This window comes from Pagrus pagrus, assembly GCF_965226575.1.
Source record: "Pagrus pagrus genome assembly, chromosome: 5".
Lineage (NCBI taxonomy): Eukaryota > Metazoa > Chordata > Actinopteri > Spariformes > Sparidae > Pagrus > Pagrus pagrus.
The window spans coordinates 16156673-16174150 of record NC_140189.1 but is presented as its reverse complement, the minus strand read 5'-3'; the positions used below and the strand labels follow the sequence as shown (position 1 = coordinate 16174150).

The 17478-nt window shown below is 41.2% G+C and overlaps 1 protein-coding gene across 2 annotated transcripts in view; it reads right to left on the bottom strand.

Moving 5' to 3' along the window:
* LOC311257226 (connector enhancer of kinase suppressor of ras 2) overlaps positions 1–17478 on the bottom strand; it is a 65429-nt gene that overhangs the window by 38800 nt on the left and 9151 nt on the right. For both annotated transcript variants that reach the window (XM_084352752.1, XM_084352753.1), the window contains exons 2-5: positions 10637–10800; positions 3599–3801; positions 2052–2139; positions 734–775 (exon numbers count right to left, since the gene is read on the bottom strand). In XM_084352752.1, coding sequence (XP_084208878.1) covers positions 734–775; positions 2052–2139; positions 3599–3801; positions 10637–10800 — 497 coding nt within the window. The remainder of the gene's footprint in view (positions 1–733; positions 776–2051; positions 2140–3598; positions 3802–10636; positions 10801–17478) is intronic.

Here is a 17478-nt window from a genome sequence, read left to right as displayed (position 1 = left end):
CACACACACACACACACACACACACACACACACACACACACACACACACACACACACAAGCTAAACTGTGTTTAGCTCAGGCCTCAGGCTCACTTGCACTTTAACATGAACACAAATAACACACAGTACTCTGGCATGCAAACACACACTCCCACGCTGAAAAACGTGTACATAGGCAAGAACACATACATATATTTTTCAGCCTTGCCTCTTCAGTGTGTTTATTTAAAAAAAGACAGTTTCTACCAGTGCAAATAAGATTTTATTAGAGCACGGTTCAACATTTGGGTTTGCTTTCTTAGATGACATGATAGACACCACTGTCACAATGAGCTTAGCTTAGCAGAAAGACTGGGAACAGGGGAGAACTGCTAGTGTGTCTCTGTCCAAAGGAAACAAAATCCATCTACCGGTACCTCGACAACTAAGTTATTAACATTTAATTACCATGTTATGTCTTGTTATGGGCCTGGTTGCCTGGCAACTGTTTCCATTGATGCACTTTTACACTTTGATTTTGTATAGATTAAAAATATGGTATGTTGCTTTGTACAATAAGTCAGCACCTAAGAATATGTTGCATATAAAGCTTTGCAAGCTTGTGTGTGATGTGACAATCAGACTAGCATGGCCATGTTGGGACTTTAATAGCTGTCATTGTGCCTCTTCCCCAACAACTTTGAGTCATTATTGATATTTTATAAAAATTTTACATTTTAAAAGAAAAACTTACCACATGGAGAATCTTGTTCTCTGTCTCATACACAGTGCAATCCTGTAAAAGAAGAAGAAGACGGAAAGTAGAAGAAGAAGAAAACATGAGATGGGGAAACATCTAAGTGAACATCCGCACAGAAGCTCAAATATCTCTCTCCTCCAAATATAACAAGTAGGAAAGAAGAATAAGAGAAATGAGACGGGCAACAGGAAGAAGGATAGATGAGTTCTTTGTCGATTGAGGACATCAGCAGTCAGCTATTTTATTTCTAACCTTCCCATTATGCTTAGTATATTTTAATCCAGGCAGACTGAAACATTGGATTGACCAGTTCTGGATCGACTCTGCTTCCTGGAGCTTCGCGAACCTCTGCAGGATTTAGAAACTACATTATTTGAACATGACAGATTGTTATTTAACGATAGCTGATAGTTAATCTATTTCTGGGAAAGCAGCCCACTGAATCCACCAGATGTGCATGGTAGCAGCTAATTCATCTGTTTGATGCATTAGTGCGGTCAGTGCTGCCACCTTTGTCTGTCACGCTGCACCCTGGCAGCCACATGTTCATTTGGCCTATTGTGGGCCCACGGTGGCCCTTTTCTCCTCCTTCTCCTCTGGCCCTTGTAAGAGGGGATGGGTGTTATCTGCTCAGCTCCAGGACTCACTCTGGGCACACGTACAAACACACTCTCACACACTCTAAGCAGGCTCTTACAGGGTGGACATGGATGGGGGCCAGAAGAGCAGACATAGTTTCTGCCCAAACAATGAGATTTCTACGGTATCAGGGTATGTATGCATGCAGCCACAGTTGTATTTATTTTCAAAGTGCATCTGTGTGTGAAAGTGTAGTGAATCTACAGAGGGGGAGCAGAAGCAGGACAGGAAATGAAGGACTGACAGACCCCTAGTTCATTCTCCATCAGGGCCCACAAGTGAGGCAGAGGATGAGGTCTAACAGTGAGTCAATGAGTACTTTGCCCAAGGCTGTTACTGGGTGATACTCGTCCCATCAGCCACGCTGCAAACAGCCTGTGGCAGTGGACATATGTTCCACTCATAATCAAATCTATTGAAAAGAGCTATAGACCAGAACTAGCTGCATCCATATTGACGTGTCCAATCCAAACACACTTTAGTTTTGCCCTTCCAATTCAAATCACGACCTGTATTATATGAGTGTAATGAATATGGACACATGATGGATTGTGTGATGCATGCATCCCGTGTGTTTGTGAGTGAGTGAGTGTGTGTGTGTGTGTGTGTGTGTGTGTGTGTGTGTGTGTGTGTGTGTGTGTGTGTGTGTCTGTGTGTGTGTGTGTGTAAGCACCTGTTGTACAATAGTAGTTAATTCTAGGCAGAGCTGCACAATGTTGTTCTTCAGTAATGAATACTCTGTCACACTGGCAAACGGAGACCTGAAGCAGACAAAAAAGAGAGAAAATGTTAATAATCTGATAAATGAATCTGAGACCTTAAAGGTGCATTATGTAGTTTTGGGGAAGACATTTTAATCAGAAGAGAAAGATCTTTAGTGACTGATTATTTTGTGCCTAAACAAACTAAATAAACAAACTCATTTCCTACTGTTTTACTTTGTTTATATTTGGTGGACCCTGCCACCTATATTGCTTCAAACAGTGTTCTGGGGACCTTATTTTCCTCTCAAAACAGCTTGTTTATTCAGTTATGGAAACGATGAATATTTCTGACTTCGTATTATTACCTCATTAATCTTGTAAATATGAAAATTCTGAGTTTGATTTCTTCTCCAAAACTACAGAGTTTCCCTTTAACTTAACTTTTGTGGAACCTCAGGTAAGATTACTGATCATGATCTCATTCAAAATTGTTTTGTTTTTAATAAATGCTTCTGTCTGTCAAGAGCTCAAAGCTAAGTATAGTGTTTTTTTCTCCAGGGTGAAACGGGTCTAAAAATCACACTTTAAGCATGTAAATGTGAGCAAAGCACATTCGCTTAATATATTTAAAAAGAACAAGTTCTTTTTGAGGAAGTTATTTATTCCATATTGGTGTTTTTATTATGCTCCTTTCATTTATTTGCTAACAGTGTGATTTTAAAAGCTGTGTTAGAGCAGTGAGAGGGACAAATAAAAGCTATTATATGCTCCTCTCAGAGCACAGGAGCAAGTGATAAAGACAAACAACAATATTTGATTTTATATCGCGGCCAGAAGGCTGTGCAACCCGGAGATCTACTAAGGCTCAACATCGCTTTATTTGTATGTGTTCAAATGTGTTCGTTATATGGTTCCTTCAGCCGAAAACACACACACACAAAAAATCTGGCCTTACTCATTTATGCATTATGTTACTGTATGTAGTCAAAATAACAGGAACACCTGATAATAAACTGCAGCCCCACAATACAAACTACCTCTGTGAAGCATGATGTTCAATCTTCTGTTTAAACTTTGTGTCAGAGGGAGACTTTAAGGTGTTCCCATTATCTTGTCCATTGGCTGAAGTGGCCTGTGCAGTTAATAACAGATGTACTTGCTCCAAACAAACCCATTGTTGAAGTTGTGTTCAGTAAAATAAATGTTCTGAATATTAACATTCTGACAATTTAAAGGAATAGTACAACATTTTGGGAAATATGTGTATTTACTTTCTTGTGGAGAGAAAGACCAGGCTGGAAACCGTAGACACTTAGCTTAGCACAAAGACTGGAAACAGGGGGAAGTGACTAGCCTGGCTAGCTCTGTCCAGTCTTAGTAAGCTTGGTTAACCCGCTGCTGACTGAAGCTTATATTTTATGGACAGATATGAGAATGATGAGAATTAAGGATATTGTCCAAAAAAATAAAGGTCAAACTCTGAAAGTGGTTTTACAGCCTCAGGTGTGGTCTCTACCTGTCGAGCCAGGCTAAGAGGTTCTTGGCTGCACCGATCAGATCCACCACCGAGGTAAGAAAATCATTGGGTAGCCTCCGGGACGCTCGTCCATCGTAGTGTCCGCCCCTCCGCCGGCCAAGGATGAAGTTCTGGAGGTTCTTCGCTGAAGCGTTCAGCTTGTGGGACAGAGTCCGGAGGTTCTCTGTCTCGAGGCCGTAGTTCTGTGGGAAAAACAGAAACTTATCAGACGTTTTAAAAAAGCTTGTCTACAGCAGTGTTATGGTTTGCGTTTTCACTCGCAACCCAATGTGTACATTCACACTTCACATCTATTTTCTTCCCTTTCATTCATGTAATTACCTTGACTGTGTATTGGGGCTATGAGCACTGCCAAAGCGCGAGTGACCTACATTCAATACTGTACCTGAACGCATCTCCTGTAGAGGGCTGGAGCTGCTGCTCCTATGCTAACGTGCTGCTTTTGCTAAGCAGGCCGTGTCAGAAATAACTGATTTGAGGTTATTTGTGGCACTGATTTGTCTGATCAAGGGTTTAAGGATTAGTTTTCAATTTTGTCAATCAATCAATCAAGGAATTAGATCAGAAGGTCGATACTACAATCATATTTCTGTGTTAATTCTGATTGAGCTGGATTCAGGCCATGGTTAGTTTAGCCTAAATACTGGTGGCTGGGGGAAACAGAAAGAGGAAAATACGCCTACTAGCACCTGTTTTGCTTATAAGTTCACTTGATTGAATTTTATACACAAAAACAACTATAGTACAGCACCTGGCAGCCTCGTACAACTCACTGCACCCTGCTGTTGTTCATCAAGTCATACCACACAACTCCCCACAAACTGTTATTTTGAGCTCAGGGATGTTGGAAGACCCATTTTTTAACTTTGGAGACAACAAGGCTAGCTATCTACCTCTGCTCCTAGTCTGTATGCTAAGCTAGGCTAAATGGCCCCTGAATCTAACCCCATGTTTAATGCAAAGACATGAGATAGATACTGATGTTCTCACTTACTCTCAGCAAGAAAGCAAATGAATATCCTCACAGTAGGGCTGGGCGGTATGGCCTCCAAATAATATCACAATATTTTTAGGCCATATCGCAATATATAATAAATACCTCCATATTTTGAAATCTTCTCAAAAGCACTTCATATTTATAGGACTATATACTATATACCTTATTTTTGACCAAGAAGGCCCTTCTTCGATATCAGTATTGCAACAATACTTGGTACAATACTCACAAAACATTAACACACTGAGATTTCTGATACATAATCATCAGTAATGTGGATATAATGACTAAGTGGGTAACGACAAGTAGTAGAACAAGTAGAACAGTCCGGTAAGTTCAGAAAATGACGTCACTTCACTGAGATGCAGCCTTTGAAAGAGTCGCGTGACTGTTGCAATATATTATGGAATGGATGCAACATAACTCACACATGTGTACATGTATCTCTCTGGATAAGGATGATATTTATATATTTAAGTTGAACAGAGATATCTTTTGTGATTCATACTATCTCTGAAATACCATGAGCATTTTCATAAAACAGCAACTCTCTGCGCTAACACAAGAACGCCAAGCTGGTCGAGTAGCCCATTACTGCACTGTGACCCTCACACACACACACACACACACACACACACACGAGCAGACCCACTGAGCCACATTGCACTACGTCCCAAGGCACCTCTAGTCATGTCCTGCCTGACAGAGCCTGATTCCTGCTGACACAAAGGCTACACACACACACACACACACACACACACACACACACACACACACACACACCCTTGTATAGCCAGATGTACAGGCTTAGCTAGACGTATCTATTCCTCCTCTGCCTCTAGATCTATTCTACACAGTCACGACCACAGTGACTACAAAGGAGAGAGGGTTTCACTGTGGCAGCGAAGAGAGAGAGGGAGAGAGAGAGAGAGAGAGAGAGAGAGAGAGAGAGATGAGGAACTAAAGAGGCAGAAGACAAGAGGGAGAGAGAGGAAGAAAAGAGCACCCAGCTATGCATCTCACTGAAACTGGGTCATGCATACACTGCGTTCTGTATAATCTTCTGTTTTCTGTGTGGATGTACATGAACTTGGAGCGTACATGTTTGCACAGCTGTAATTAGCCTGTCCTATGATTCGATCTGAAGCTGTGTGCGGCGGCTCCCTCCGGGGGGACGGAGTGTTGAGACGAAGCGGGGGAATAATGCCCTGCGTCAACTGTCTGAATGACTGTGTGTGGAGAAAGAGAGAGAAATAATTTGAGCGGTGCGTGCATATGTGCGCCCGTGTGTGTCGAATCAATACAGTAAGAGGGCGATGCCATTAGAGCAACCACCCCTCCACCTTCATGTCGATGTGGTTGCCATAGCAGCCATGTGTGGAGTGGCCTCTCCTCCATGCTGATATTTCTGCCATTGTTCACAGAATCACGCTCAGGCATCGTTGATGAAATGTGTATGAAAGGAGGGCTTCGCCATTAAATCCTTTTCTTTTCAAAAGTACAGCTTTATTCAGTCTCTATGAATCAAGATATTATTGATCGTGCGTGTGTTGCTCACAGCGTGGAAGGTGTGGGTTCACTGCTCAACTCGGGCAGATGAGCGTTGTATAATGATATACATGTACATTAAAATTTCTTATTTACCCAAAACAAGTCCAGATACATTTTTCCAGGATAGGGCACTGGGTCCAAAATGAAACCAGTGCTTCTTCCCATAATGGTCGAATAACAGCTGCTTAAAAACAGAATACAGATTATGAAGCTGTGCATGGTTTTGATTTGTTTGCAATGGCCTTTATGGGACTGTTTCAAACAAAGTGTTTCAATTTAACCCTTGAGCAACAACTAGAAAACAAACCGCTGGTGGACAAAACATGGTGAAGTGCCCTGACCTCACTAGAAATATATCACACCTTGTGGTGTGCCTCAAACATCCTGAGTCCACCACTGACACAAACTGATCAGAATCCCCTGTAAAAATACACACACCTGCAAATTATCGCAATGGAAAAGGATTAAAGAAGTGTTGAGTGAGTGGAGGGCTAAGACGATAATGGGGGGCGCTACTTCAACATTCAACATTCTTCTAAACTTCCCTGTATTTCCTGTCTAATTAGCTCAAATGTTCAAATGCAGATGAAAAGGACTATAAATATAAATCGTGGCCAACCATTTAATAACATTCACATAACCAAAAGGATTTTAAAATCAGTTTGGAGTCACACAGGGAAGCATTGAAAAGGACCCAACATAGAAAGCTGACTCAGAGTACAGGAGGAGATGACAGAGTGAATCACTTGCTCAGAACAAAAGCAGAACAAAAGTAGAATTGTGGCATCGTTCCAAACCGAGAAAAAGCTACCTAATTATTATTATAATGGATTATGCGGAGATATTTTAAGTTTCAGAGCTTTTTAGTGTTTCAGTTGTGTGTAAGATGTTTTGGTAGAGAGGCAGAACATCCGGTCTTTTCGTATGAGGTATCTTCCAGGTGCTCCGATTGATTACAAACTCTACTCCTGATAGATGTGAATATTTCTGACTGTGTTTTAGCCCTAACAGACTGTTCAGAGTTACAGCGTGTCTTGCTGCCCTTCATCCAGTAGAGAATAATGACTTTCCTGAGGCACTGAAGGGGAAACAGATGGTATAGACATTGCTGTTGGATTCATGTTAACTGAATGGCACTGCTCAATGTTATAGTCACGATGATTGTTTTTTTACCCCAAGAAGGAAATAAAGTTAGTCTAGTACGATACAGCAAAAAGAAACATAAGTGGCACTGCAACAGCACCTTGGGGGGCAGCGTGAGGACTGCTTGAACAAAGTTGAATTAAGATGTTTCAAAGGTGCAGTATGTAAGAACTTTCATTTAAAAACTTCAAAAATGAACTAAAATTGTCAACAGAAGGTGAAGTACCAGTTTTGAAGTTCTGTCGAAGACTGCTATGTATTGTGTTGCAGAGATACACACTGAAGTTAGCATGCTAACCAGCTAGCCCCGGGCTTGAAAACCCCCCTCTGGGTCCAAAGCGCCTGTGCTAGAGGTGTAAACACCAACACTCCTACAGTAGTCTGGCTAGTTGAATGGTTAACTGAGCTAACAAGTTAACAATAGCTACAGTCATGGATGTGACATATTACATTTAGCAGCAGTTAGCAGTTATGCTGATATGAGGCCCTATTTTTTAGGAGTATGAATTTAACAGGCGGCCAATTCTTACATATTGCACCTTTAAGTTGCTCAGTCTTTACACTTTTTATGTAACTTTAACTGTCACTTATGCGTGTCTTTCAGTTCAGATTTCGGGGATGAAGAGTAACTTCATTCTTAAGTTATGCCCATTTCCCAGCACATCTTGCTGAATATTCCCTGCACCCACAGAAGCCTACTTAGCATAGATGCTAGGGGCAAAAACTCGACTGCATAGACATAAAAGAGGGGTCTTTTCCACATTTACAGCGAGACTGAAAGCTCAGTCAGCGCTTGAAAGTTGCATTGATCCACAGCCACAGAGGCTCCCCCTTTTTTCTTTTTTTTTTACTGCAGAACGAGCAGAAAGTCATAACAGTTGAGCCAGGGGAATGGGGTTTTGCTTTTCTTATGATGGATTATATTGCTAACGACAGTGAATCTTCCCTTATTATCCAAATATTCACTGACTACAGGTACTATAGCACTGTGTCCCTTTGTTACCTGGGGAGTACAGTTAATGAGAGCTAGGAGGTCAGCTGAGAGTTGCTTTCCCAAGGCTACGTTAAAGGAAAGTCCCGTTTTCTTAGAACTTACTTGTGCAGTTTTGGCCTTCATTTTGAATCATTATGAAAACTTTGCACTCAATAAAATAATTGCTGAGATACCAGAACACTGCAACTTTGCTTTAACAAAGACCAAAAGGTCGAGAGATCAACAATAGCATGATCAGATCATCTTTGCACATGAAAACTGTATATGTACACACCTGTGGCAAGTTTGGGTTCAAGGTTACAAGGTAAATGTATTGTCATTTTAAAACTATGTTTGAGTCTTTTGAGCTAAATCTATGTTATAAATGGAGTATTGATGATGAATTGAGGAGTCTCACAGCCTGGGGAATGATGCTGCTCTGTAGTCTGGTGGTTGCAGAGTGTTGTACTCAAGCCCAGAGTGTTATGTTTGTCAATTTATTTCATGGGTGAGATTGTATTGAATGCTGAGCTGAAGTCAACAGTTTTCTGATGTAGGTGTTCTTATTCTCTAGGTGTGTGAAGTATGAGTGAAGGGCGGTGGATATGGCACCCTCTGAGGATCTGTTGGTTCTGAAAGCATACTGGTGTGGGTCCAGTTCTGGCAGGGATGTTAAGTTTGATGTGCTGGAGAACTAGTTCTTAAAGCACTTCATCAGAAGGGGGGTGAGAGCCACAGGGCGGTAGTCATTATGACTAGACACAGCAGACTCTTTAGGTGCAGGAACAATGATGGTCCGATAGTCCGTCTGTAAACTGATAATTGATAATTGATGGCTGCTTGGGTAATATTTCACTGTTGACCTTTATATATGACTTTTGACTTGGCACTCTGTTAAAGTCTGTCTGATCGTCTGACTACTTGTGTTTATTCCCCAGATGTTATCGTATCAGATGGGAACGATAGCTAAAGCTACATAAAGCAAGTTGTAATAAATTGGAATTATGCTTTTTAAGTTTTTGTGATGCACCTTGTCTACCTGGCATCCCTACGTCAGTGTGTGTGTGTGTGTGTGTGTGTGTGTGTGTCCAGCTGCAGGACATGTGGTGATTGCTGCTCTGGGACACTTATTCCCATGCGGGAACGTTTGAATGAGAAGAGTCGCTGATTAGCACACACACAAGCATGTGTGCATACACGCACTCTCACACACACTCGCACACATTCAAACAGCCCCAACTAATCCAGCCATGTGTGCCTGGGAGATAAGGTGCATCCTGCATACTCTTTCTACATACTCCCTCTCTTTCTCGCCCTCTCTCTTTCCCTCTCACTCACCCTTCGTCTCTCTCTCTCTCTCTCTCTCTCTCCCTCTCTCTCTGGGAGAGTAGCACCTAATTCCCCCTAATTCCCTAATCCTGAGCAGGGCCACTGCACATATAGTCAGCAGTGACCGAGGCAGTACACACAAAGCAGGACCCAAATGAAAGAGGATTTTTCTAGCTATTTCTTAAGCCAATATCAATATCAGGTTAGGGAAAATAAACAACAACCAAAATATAAATTGTTCTCCCTGTGAGAACTTGTTTAGTAGTTACATGGACGAAAACTATTCTCTCTCTGATCTGATCTTAAAATAATTCTGGCAAAGCGAGAGAGAAATTATCATAGTTTTTCTTAAAAATAAATCCTCTTTATAACCTACTTGCACATACAAATCAATCCAAAATTTAGATTAGATATAGATATAGATACACCAGCCAGTGTACATAATGGTAATCTTGCATACACTATACGGCAAAGCATACTGTTGCAGCGCCACCTCTTGCAACAGTAGCTAAAGCAATTTAGCTGACAAAGATGACGCAAACAAAGTTAGCAAGCTAACGCTAGGCTAGTTAACAAACTACAAGCTAGTGCTACTTCAAAAGCAACTGTCTTAGGCTTTATATAGACATTGTATGTTGTTGGTTATTGTTGCTTTTTATTTATATTTATATACACATATATGTCCTTGTATATATGTAACAGTTGTATTTGTATCTTTGTCTTTATTCAGATTTGTTGCCATGGATCTGCATGTTAGTCCTTGCGCATATTTGGCCCATAAATGTAGTTGTGATCCTGATTAAACTATTGATTTTTTATGAATGTGTTCAGTTATATTTCTGATTCATTTGATAATCTTTTTAGTGTTTTTTCTCAGTTTTAGGGCTCCATAATTCTGGCTCATGGTAGTCTCAAACACACAGTAACACACACATCCAGTACCTGCATATATATCACTCCTGCCATAGTAGGCCTATTACAGATAGAGAGAAATAATGTCAGTTCCTAACAACGGCTGACTGACCAGGGCACAGAGGAGGTCGACAGCTTCCAGGATGAGCTCCTGATGTCCTATTCTGGTGACACCCAGCTCCTCCAGCTCCTGATGGGTGATGTGCAGCAGCTGCTCTCCTCCCATCTGCTCCCGCTCGAAACTCTTCACGTACTGCTGGAGACAGTCATCCAGACCTGAGGAGAACATAAACAGACACAGGTTAGCCAGTGCTGAAAAGGACAAAATGTTTCTTGTTTCTTAGTGTTATGGGGAGCTTTCTAGCTTTCCAGAGACACAAAAATGAGTGGGAAATATTGATTATTGACTGAGAGAAATAATTTGAGTTCCTTTCTGTGATATTGTACACTCAGTCCTGGTCCACTTAGATGCAACACAGACTTCAGGCATGAGTGCAGACACCCACACAGAAGCGCACTGCGAATGTGCGGTTTATTCTCCCAAATGGAAACAATAGACAGCCGAGAGCCAGAAATTTCATCAATGCTTTATTTGCAACTCACTAACTGTCACCTACGAAACGCGTCTGTTGGTTTGGCTTTTACAATATCTGATGATGATTGCACACCTACACCGTACTGTAATAAGACTCCCTTTGCTGTCACTGATTAAAGAGTCAAAGCAACGCATTTTAAAAAATCTGAATTTCATGCACATTCTGAGTGATTGAAGGTGCGTCCACAATATATACCTAGAAAGATGTGACTAACGTATTGAAGTATGACTTTCCGCTGTTAAGTTGTGGCTGCCTGCCATGCAGAGAGCCAATCAGCTGCACATAGACGTGGTGGGTCCGGGATACTATTGATCAGTAGAGCCTCAGGCTTTGAACCAAACAAAGTCAGCAGAAAGCACACCTCCCCACAGACCTAATGAACAAGCCTGCTCAGAAATGAGCGCACGCAGAGCAAAAACACATGAGAGGAAGCAAATCCATGCACACACACACGGAGGCAGAGAGCAATGCAAACAAGTACACTCTGCCTCTTTGTGAACACACACTCCAAACACAATCACACATACAAATACAATTACAACTGCTGTTGTTATTCAGGGTCTCGACGCCTCTGTGGAGGCATGTTGTTAAAGCCGAGTGGAGCTGTGAGGAAAACACTGATGCCCAAGGGAAGCGATGCTGACAGAAAGCAGACAGTGTGGTAGCACCTTAACACAGTCACCACACACACACACACACACACACACACACACACGCACGCACGCACAAACTCAATGAAAAGAATGAGCAAAAGGCATCTTGCTCTCGGCGTGCCATGGGACACAACAGACAAAATATAAGCCTACTGTTGCTCTGAGTGACATGGACAAAACAATCCTGTTACATTCAGCACAGAGGAGCAATTTTAAATCTAGCACATCAGTGGGAGGCTCTGCTCTGTAGCACCACAAGTGCAAATTGTTTAATGGAATACGTTCCCTGTGGACAATCACTCTGATCCCACAGTACAGTCATATGTGTTTTGCATATGTTAATACAACATTGCGTCGGACAAGGCTGTTATAAAATCAGGTTTGTACATTGAGGACTGTATGTGAAATCAACCAGCTGCGTGTGACAACTTGTTTTCACATGTGCACAATAATGGCATAATAATCAGATGATGCTTAGCAGTTTCAATATTAATGTGAGCTTCCAGCAGTGGTGGACTGGAACTACATTTACTCAAGTACTGTACAAATTTGAGGTACTTGTACGTTAATGGAGGGTTTCAAGTTCATGCCACTTTCTGCTTTTCACGACTCCAATTCAGAGGGAAGTAGTACTTTTTACTCCACTACATTGACAGATATAGTTACAAGTTACTTTATAAATTACGATTTTACCTAAAGTTTAAAATATATGATGAGATTTTAGAATATATGGTTATAGATGCATCAGTGCACAAAAGACTTTGAATAACATCCTTTAAATAACATTACAGTATAAAACACACAAAGGGTGGCATTGAGTACTTTGGACACTAAGTATAATAGTAGCAGTTCTAGTACGATAATAGACAAAATCACTCTTAAGTCTCAACCAGGTCATTCACATGAATCTGGTAAATATGAAGATCTTTTTTTTCCAGAATGTTTTTTCTTTGTGCAGATGTGTCCTGAGTGAATTACGTGAGATTGATTGTCAGTGACATGTTAGAGTTAAACTGTTGAAACACAGTGCGTTTGAGATCAGAGCTGCCACAAAGAAAAAAGAAAAAAGCCTCCGATTGGTTGAAAGGCCAGGAAGACAGCCCCTGATTCGTCAGCATCACGAATGGTGAGTGTACGCGACAAGAAAATGTGGCTCACAACAGCAAGAACTGTTTTAAACACGGAAAGATGGATAAATGTCACAGAAGACATGCGGTCATTCATTGTTCATACTCCTGGAGTACAATCGCACCAGAGCCCTCGTTTGAACATCACAACGATTAGCCAAATACGTCTGTTGCAAGTAGCGTTCCAGAGATATTTAATATTAGTAACAATATGTCAGGCGCGACATCAAACCCAGAGTTACCTTTTAATAACGTCCATATGTCAGATTTTGCTCCTCAGTCCTTTTCAAAGCTTTGTGGTGAGACGGATTTACACAAGCAGCTCAGCTGGAAAAGCTCCACCTCAGTGATACAGTTCGCAGTTTATTGTCATTAGACATCACATTTATTTTTCACCTGCCTGATCGAACAGCTGCATGAGGCATTTCACTTCACAGAGTTTACCTGCTCTGGGCAAGCGTTACCATCGAGCCCTCAGGCTTTAATGGTCTCTATGGTTTATCCTCAAGCTAGCAGCAGTATGCAAAGTAATATATGAAATGCATGCAAAACAATTAAAATCAGCTCCACGGTTAACAACAGCAACATTAAGTAGTGATCCAATAATGTAGGCTAAATGTATATTATTCTGATATGATATGGGCCATTCTGTGTAATGAGTTGTCAGGTCTTCTTAAAGTATATTTGGGTACTAATACTTTTGTACTTTTACTACAGTAACATTTTCAATTCAGGACCTTTATTCTTAAACAGAGTATTACTACACTGTGTTATTACTACTCAATCAGGCTTGCACATGTGAATTAATGCTCTTTTATTTGGACAGTTAACTTGCAATCACATTTGATGTGTTTTTTCCTGGAAAAGGCTGTGAAACTCTCTTCAAAATGTAATGTTCTCTCATATCCAGCTTAAATTTCTTATCTTTATTCACATAAACAAAAAAAACTGTGATAATTAATTGCAGTACAGCTGTTCAGATTGTGTACAAGAATGTTCTTGTTGACTTGACTGAAAATAAGTGCACTGCCACTTTTCAGCATTACGTTGAGATTAGCTGTTTTTCTTTCCTTTCGGTGTAAAATGTTTATTACAGTGGCAAAACAGTCCAGTGTAGTGGAATAAATCCTCACCAGTGTTGGCAGAGATATGCACAATTGGACTGAATTTGCAGATTTTCTTTAGATAGCCAGCAGCTATAGGAGCAGAGAGAACATGGAGGCCGAGCAGAGAGAAAACCCTGCAGCTGATAAACCAGGAGTTTTGAATATGTGACTCCTGACCTTCGCTATAAGAGAGACATGTGAGGAAAATAAACCGAGATGGCTATTTCTCAAAATGGAAGTCTTGATGGAGAGGCGAGCCTACAATACATCCTTCTCATTTCCTCCACCACTCCCTCCCTCTCACACTTCCCCATTTACACCCCCTGCCTCTCCCTCTGAAGCACGGGATCACCTTTTAATAGTCGCCATGTCATACAATGTGGCACGTTACGGCTTATGTCATCATCATGCAAATGATATCTGACTATATTTGCAGAATGATGACAGTATAATATCTTCATTGCACATTTGAGATTCTCTGCAGGTGGAAAAGGTGGATTAACGTCTTCACACTTATTATTCCAGTGCTCACTTCATTCCTCTTCCTAATAGCTGCACCTTTTTTTCCCTTCTCTTTCTTCCCTCTCGCCTCCTACATAAAGTATATAAATTATATAAAAAGGTGATGAATAAAGAATCAAAGAGGTCCAGGCTGACTACCTCTGTTTCCTCTGGGAAAGCACCTTACTATAGCTATGTCCTACTTCTTCTGCAACACACAGATGAATGGGTTGCTGAGTTGACAGCGGTGCATTTTGTGAACGTTCTCTTCGAGGCATGATGGGATCTGTAGTTTCAAATACATGTGAGTCCTTGCAAGCGCATACACCGAACTTCACACGGACATTCACGCATATACATACATGTTGTGACACACAGCTGCTGGCCAATCAGATGAGTCAGAGCACTTCCCCTAGAGGACAAACAGCTGATCTGGGTTCATCTGCTGAGTTCATATGCCAGCTGGAAATAGCACATGGTGCTCGCAAAAACACACACATAGACAAACTAACACACAAGGGGGGTCGGGTTCGTCAGTACCGCACCTCGCCAGACAGTTAATGACAGTAAAATGATGTAGATATTATTAGTCAAGAACTACAGCGTCAAGCTATCGCGCCTCCCGAGTGCCTTCTCACATCAGGCTGTTTGTGTTCACAGTAACTGCAGGAAATATTCAAGCTGACCTCGTGCTTAAGTAGGCCATGTGGAGCAATACGAGTCACAAAAATCTTGGCCTGCACGCAGCTGAAATAAACAAAAAGTAATTTCGCATGAGTAATGTCAGAAACGTCTCTCTGTGTACTCACGTCATGAGCCAGTTTCCCCAGGGAGCTGCACTGACTTGTGAATCAGACATTTTATCATAGCTGAACCACCGATAGTTGTTGAAATGATGCTGTGGAGGCAATACAGAGGGCACTGCTCATGTGAGGCCACACTGTAAATATTATTTTCCTGCCACGATTCAGGAACTTAATATTGAACAGTACTGGCTGAAGCTGTCTACATCTCCTGTGTTTTTACACCGCAAATAGCTCCTCATAACACAGATTTGTCAGTTTGTCATTTCAACAGTTTTTTTCTTCCACAGTCTTAAGAGTCTATTTTTGTGAATGAAGATTAGCGCGTGCAGCATGACGTCAAATGACAATTGAAGCACTCGTTAAGTTTCCGCTGTGACACTTGGATTTGTCAGTCAGCTCAGTGCTTTTTCACTTTTATACGCTCCTCTTTTAAGTTGAATGAAAGCCTGAACAAAAATGTGCTGGGTTTTGATAGCTGGCTTTATTAAAAGGTCTGGTTCCAGAAAACATTTCTTCTCATGCTGTTCGTACTCTGAGTTAAGGGCTCCTCCATGAACACGATTTTTGGTTATTACTGTTTTGAGTTTTTTTGAGAGATTTTCTATATTTGTGTTTTGTCGCTCCCCTCTTCACTTATTTTAAGTGTCCAGGATTCATTTGGGAAAACAGTCTGATGGCACTGACTTTTTACACTGATTGCTCTGGTGCGCCTAACTTTTTCATTTAGGTCCTCCCAATAACACAGTTTAATTAAATTTCTTAACATATTGCGTAAATTAAATTGTTTACGTAATTAATTAAACAAATACATGTTTTTTCTTTATTTGAATCAAAGCACAAGCAAGAAGAAATGGCGATATCCTGAATTGTAAAAAAAAACTGCTAAGGTGCACCAGTGCCACCATGAAAATGTTTAGTTGCACTTGACAGATTTTTGTGCAACCAAAGTAGTTGCACCCTGTTTGTTAAGGCCACTCTCAAACATCTCTGATCCTACTGCACTACCACAGGCCAGATAATTAATTAGACAATTAATAATAAAGATGCTTTTATCTTTACTCCAACTTTGATTGCTGTTTATTTGGTCATGAATATTTCATGTTGGAGAGAAGTACTTGAAGATTTAAAGGTTTTTTTTAGCTCTGACTGTTTAAATCTATTTTTTCATCTGTTTTTAAGTATCATAAAGCAATACACAAAACATGTATCTATAACATGTACAGTATAGGTAGAAAATATTTAAATGCCTTGGAAAAGAGCTTGAATTTTAGTTCTGTGAATGATAATTTCAACTTTTTTCTACTTTTTTGAATAAAGGGTCCACTGTACAATCTGAAAAGGTGATCTTACTTAAAAAAAAATCAAGGAAACGGACAAACCTGAAAATGTGTGCACGTTCTCGAGTGTCTCATCTCCACTAACAGAGAGCATGAGTTTAGAAATTGAGGCAGCCAACATAGCAACATAGGCAGCACAACAGCGTTAGGCAAACTTGAATCTATGCTTCAGATTTTGAAAATGCTGTCGAAACACAACCTTAACAAACCTTATGGTCATACAAATATCTTGAGTTAGCAGAACTGGAACATCTCTGTATGAAACACTGGAGAATCCCATGATCCCTGCCATCACTGACTCCCAGTGCGTTCAGGCTTGAGCAAGCATCTCATGTTGACAGCTTCATCCACATTTCATGCAATTCCCTCCAATCTTTTCCTCTTTCCTGGGCAAAATAAACCCCTCCCCTTCGGAAAACACGAGGGTTGCCAGGCAACCGGAGCGAGAGAGGCCTCCGAGCAGAAGTGAGGGATCAGCAGTTGCTGCCCCTCAGGACCCTGCACTGATGCTAGGCTAAGGAGCGCACACTCACAAACACACACACACTGTAGCCTAAGTATGCGGTCCACACACGGACTGAAAGCTTGTTGAAGGCCACAATAAAAAGACTGCATTTGCAGCTGAATATGGCTCGAACTGAGCAGTTACTTTGCAGCGTGGCCATTAACATCAACTGAAATCAGACTGTCAAAGCCGAGCTTTCCTTTGAGACCATGTTTGCGTCAGAGCGGAGCCCGCGCTAAGAGCGGCGGCAGGCAGCTAAGACTCCCGGCCCGTCGCCTTGCCCCCCATCAGTGAGCTTGCAGCCAGAATAAGTGCTTCGGTGA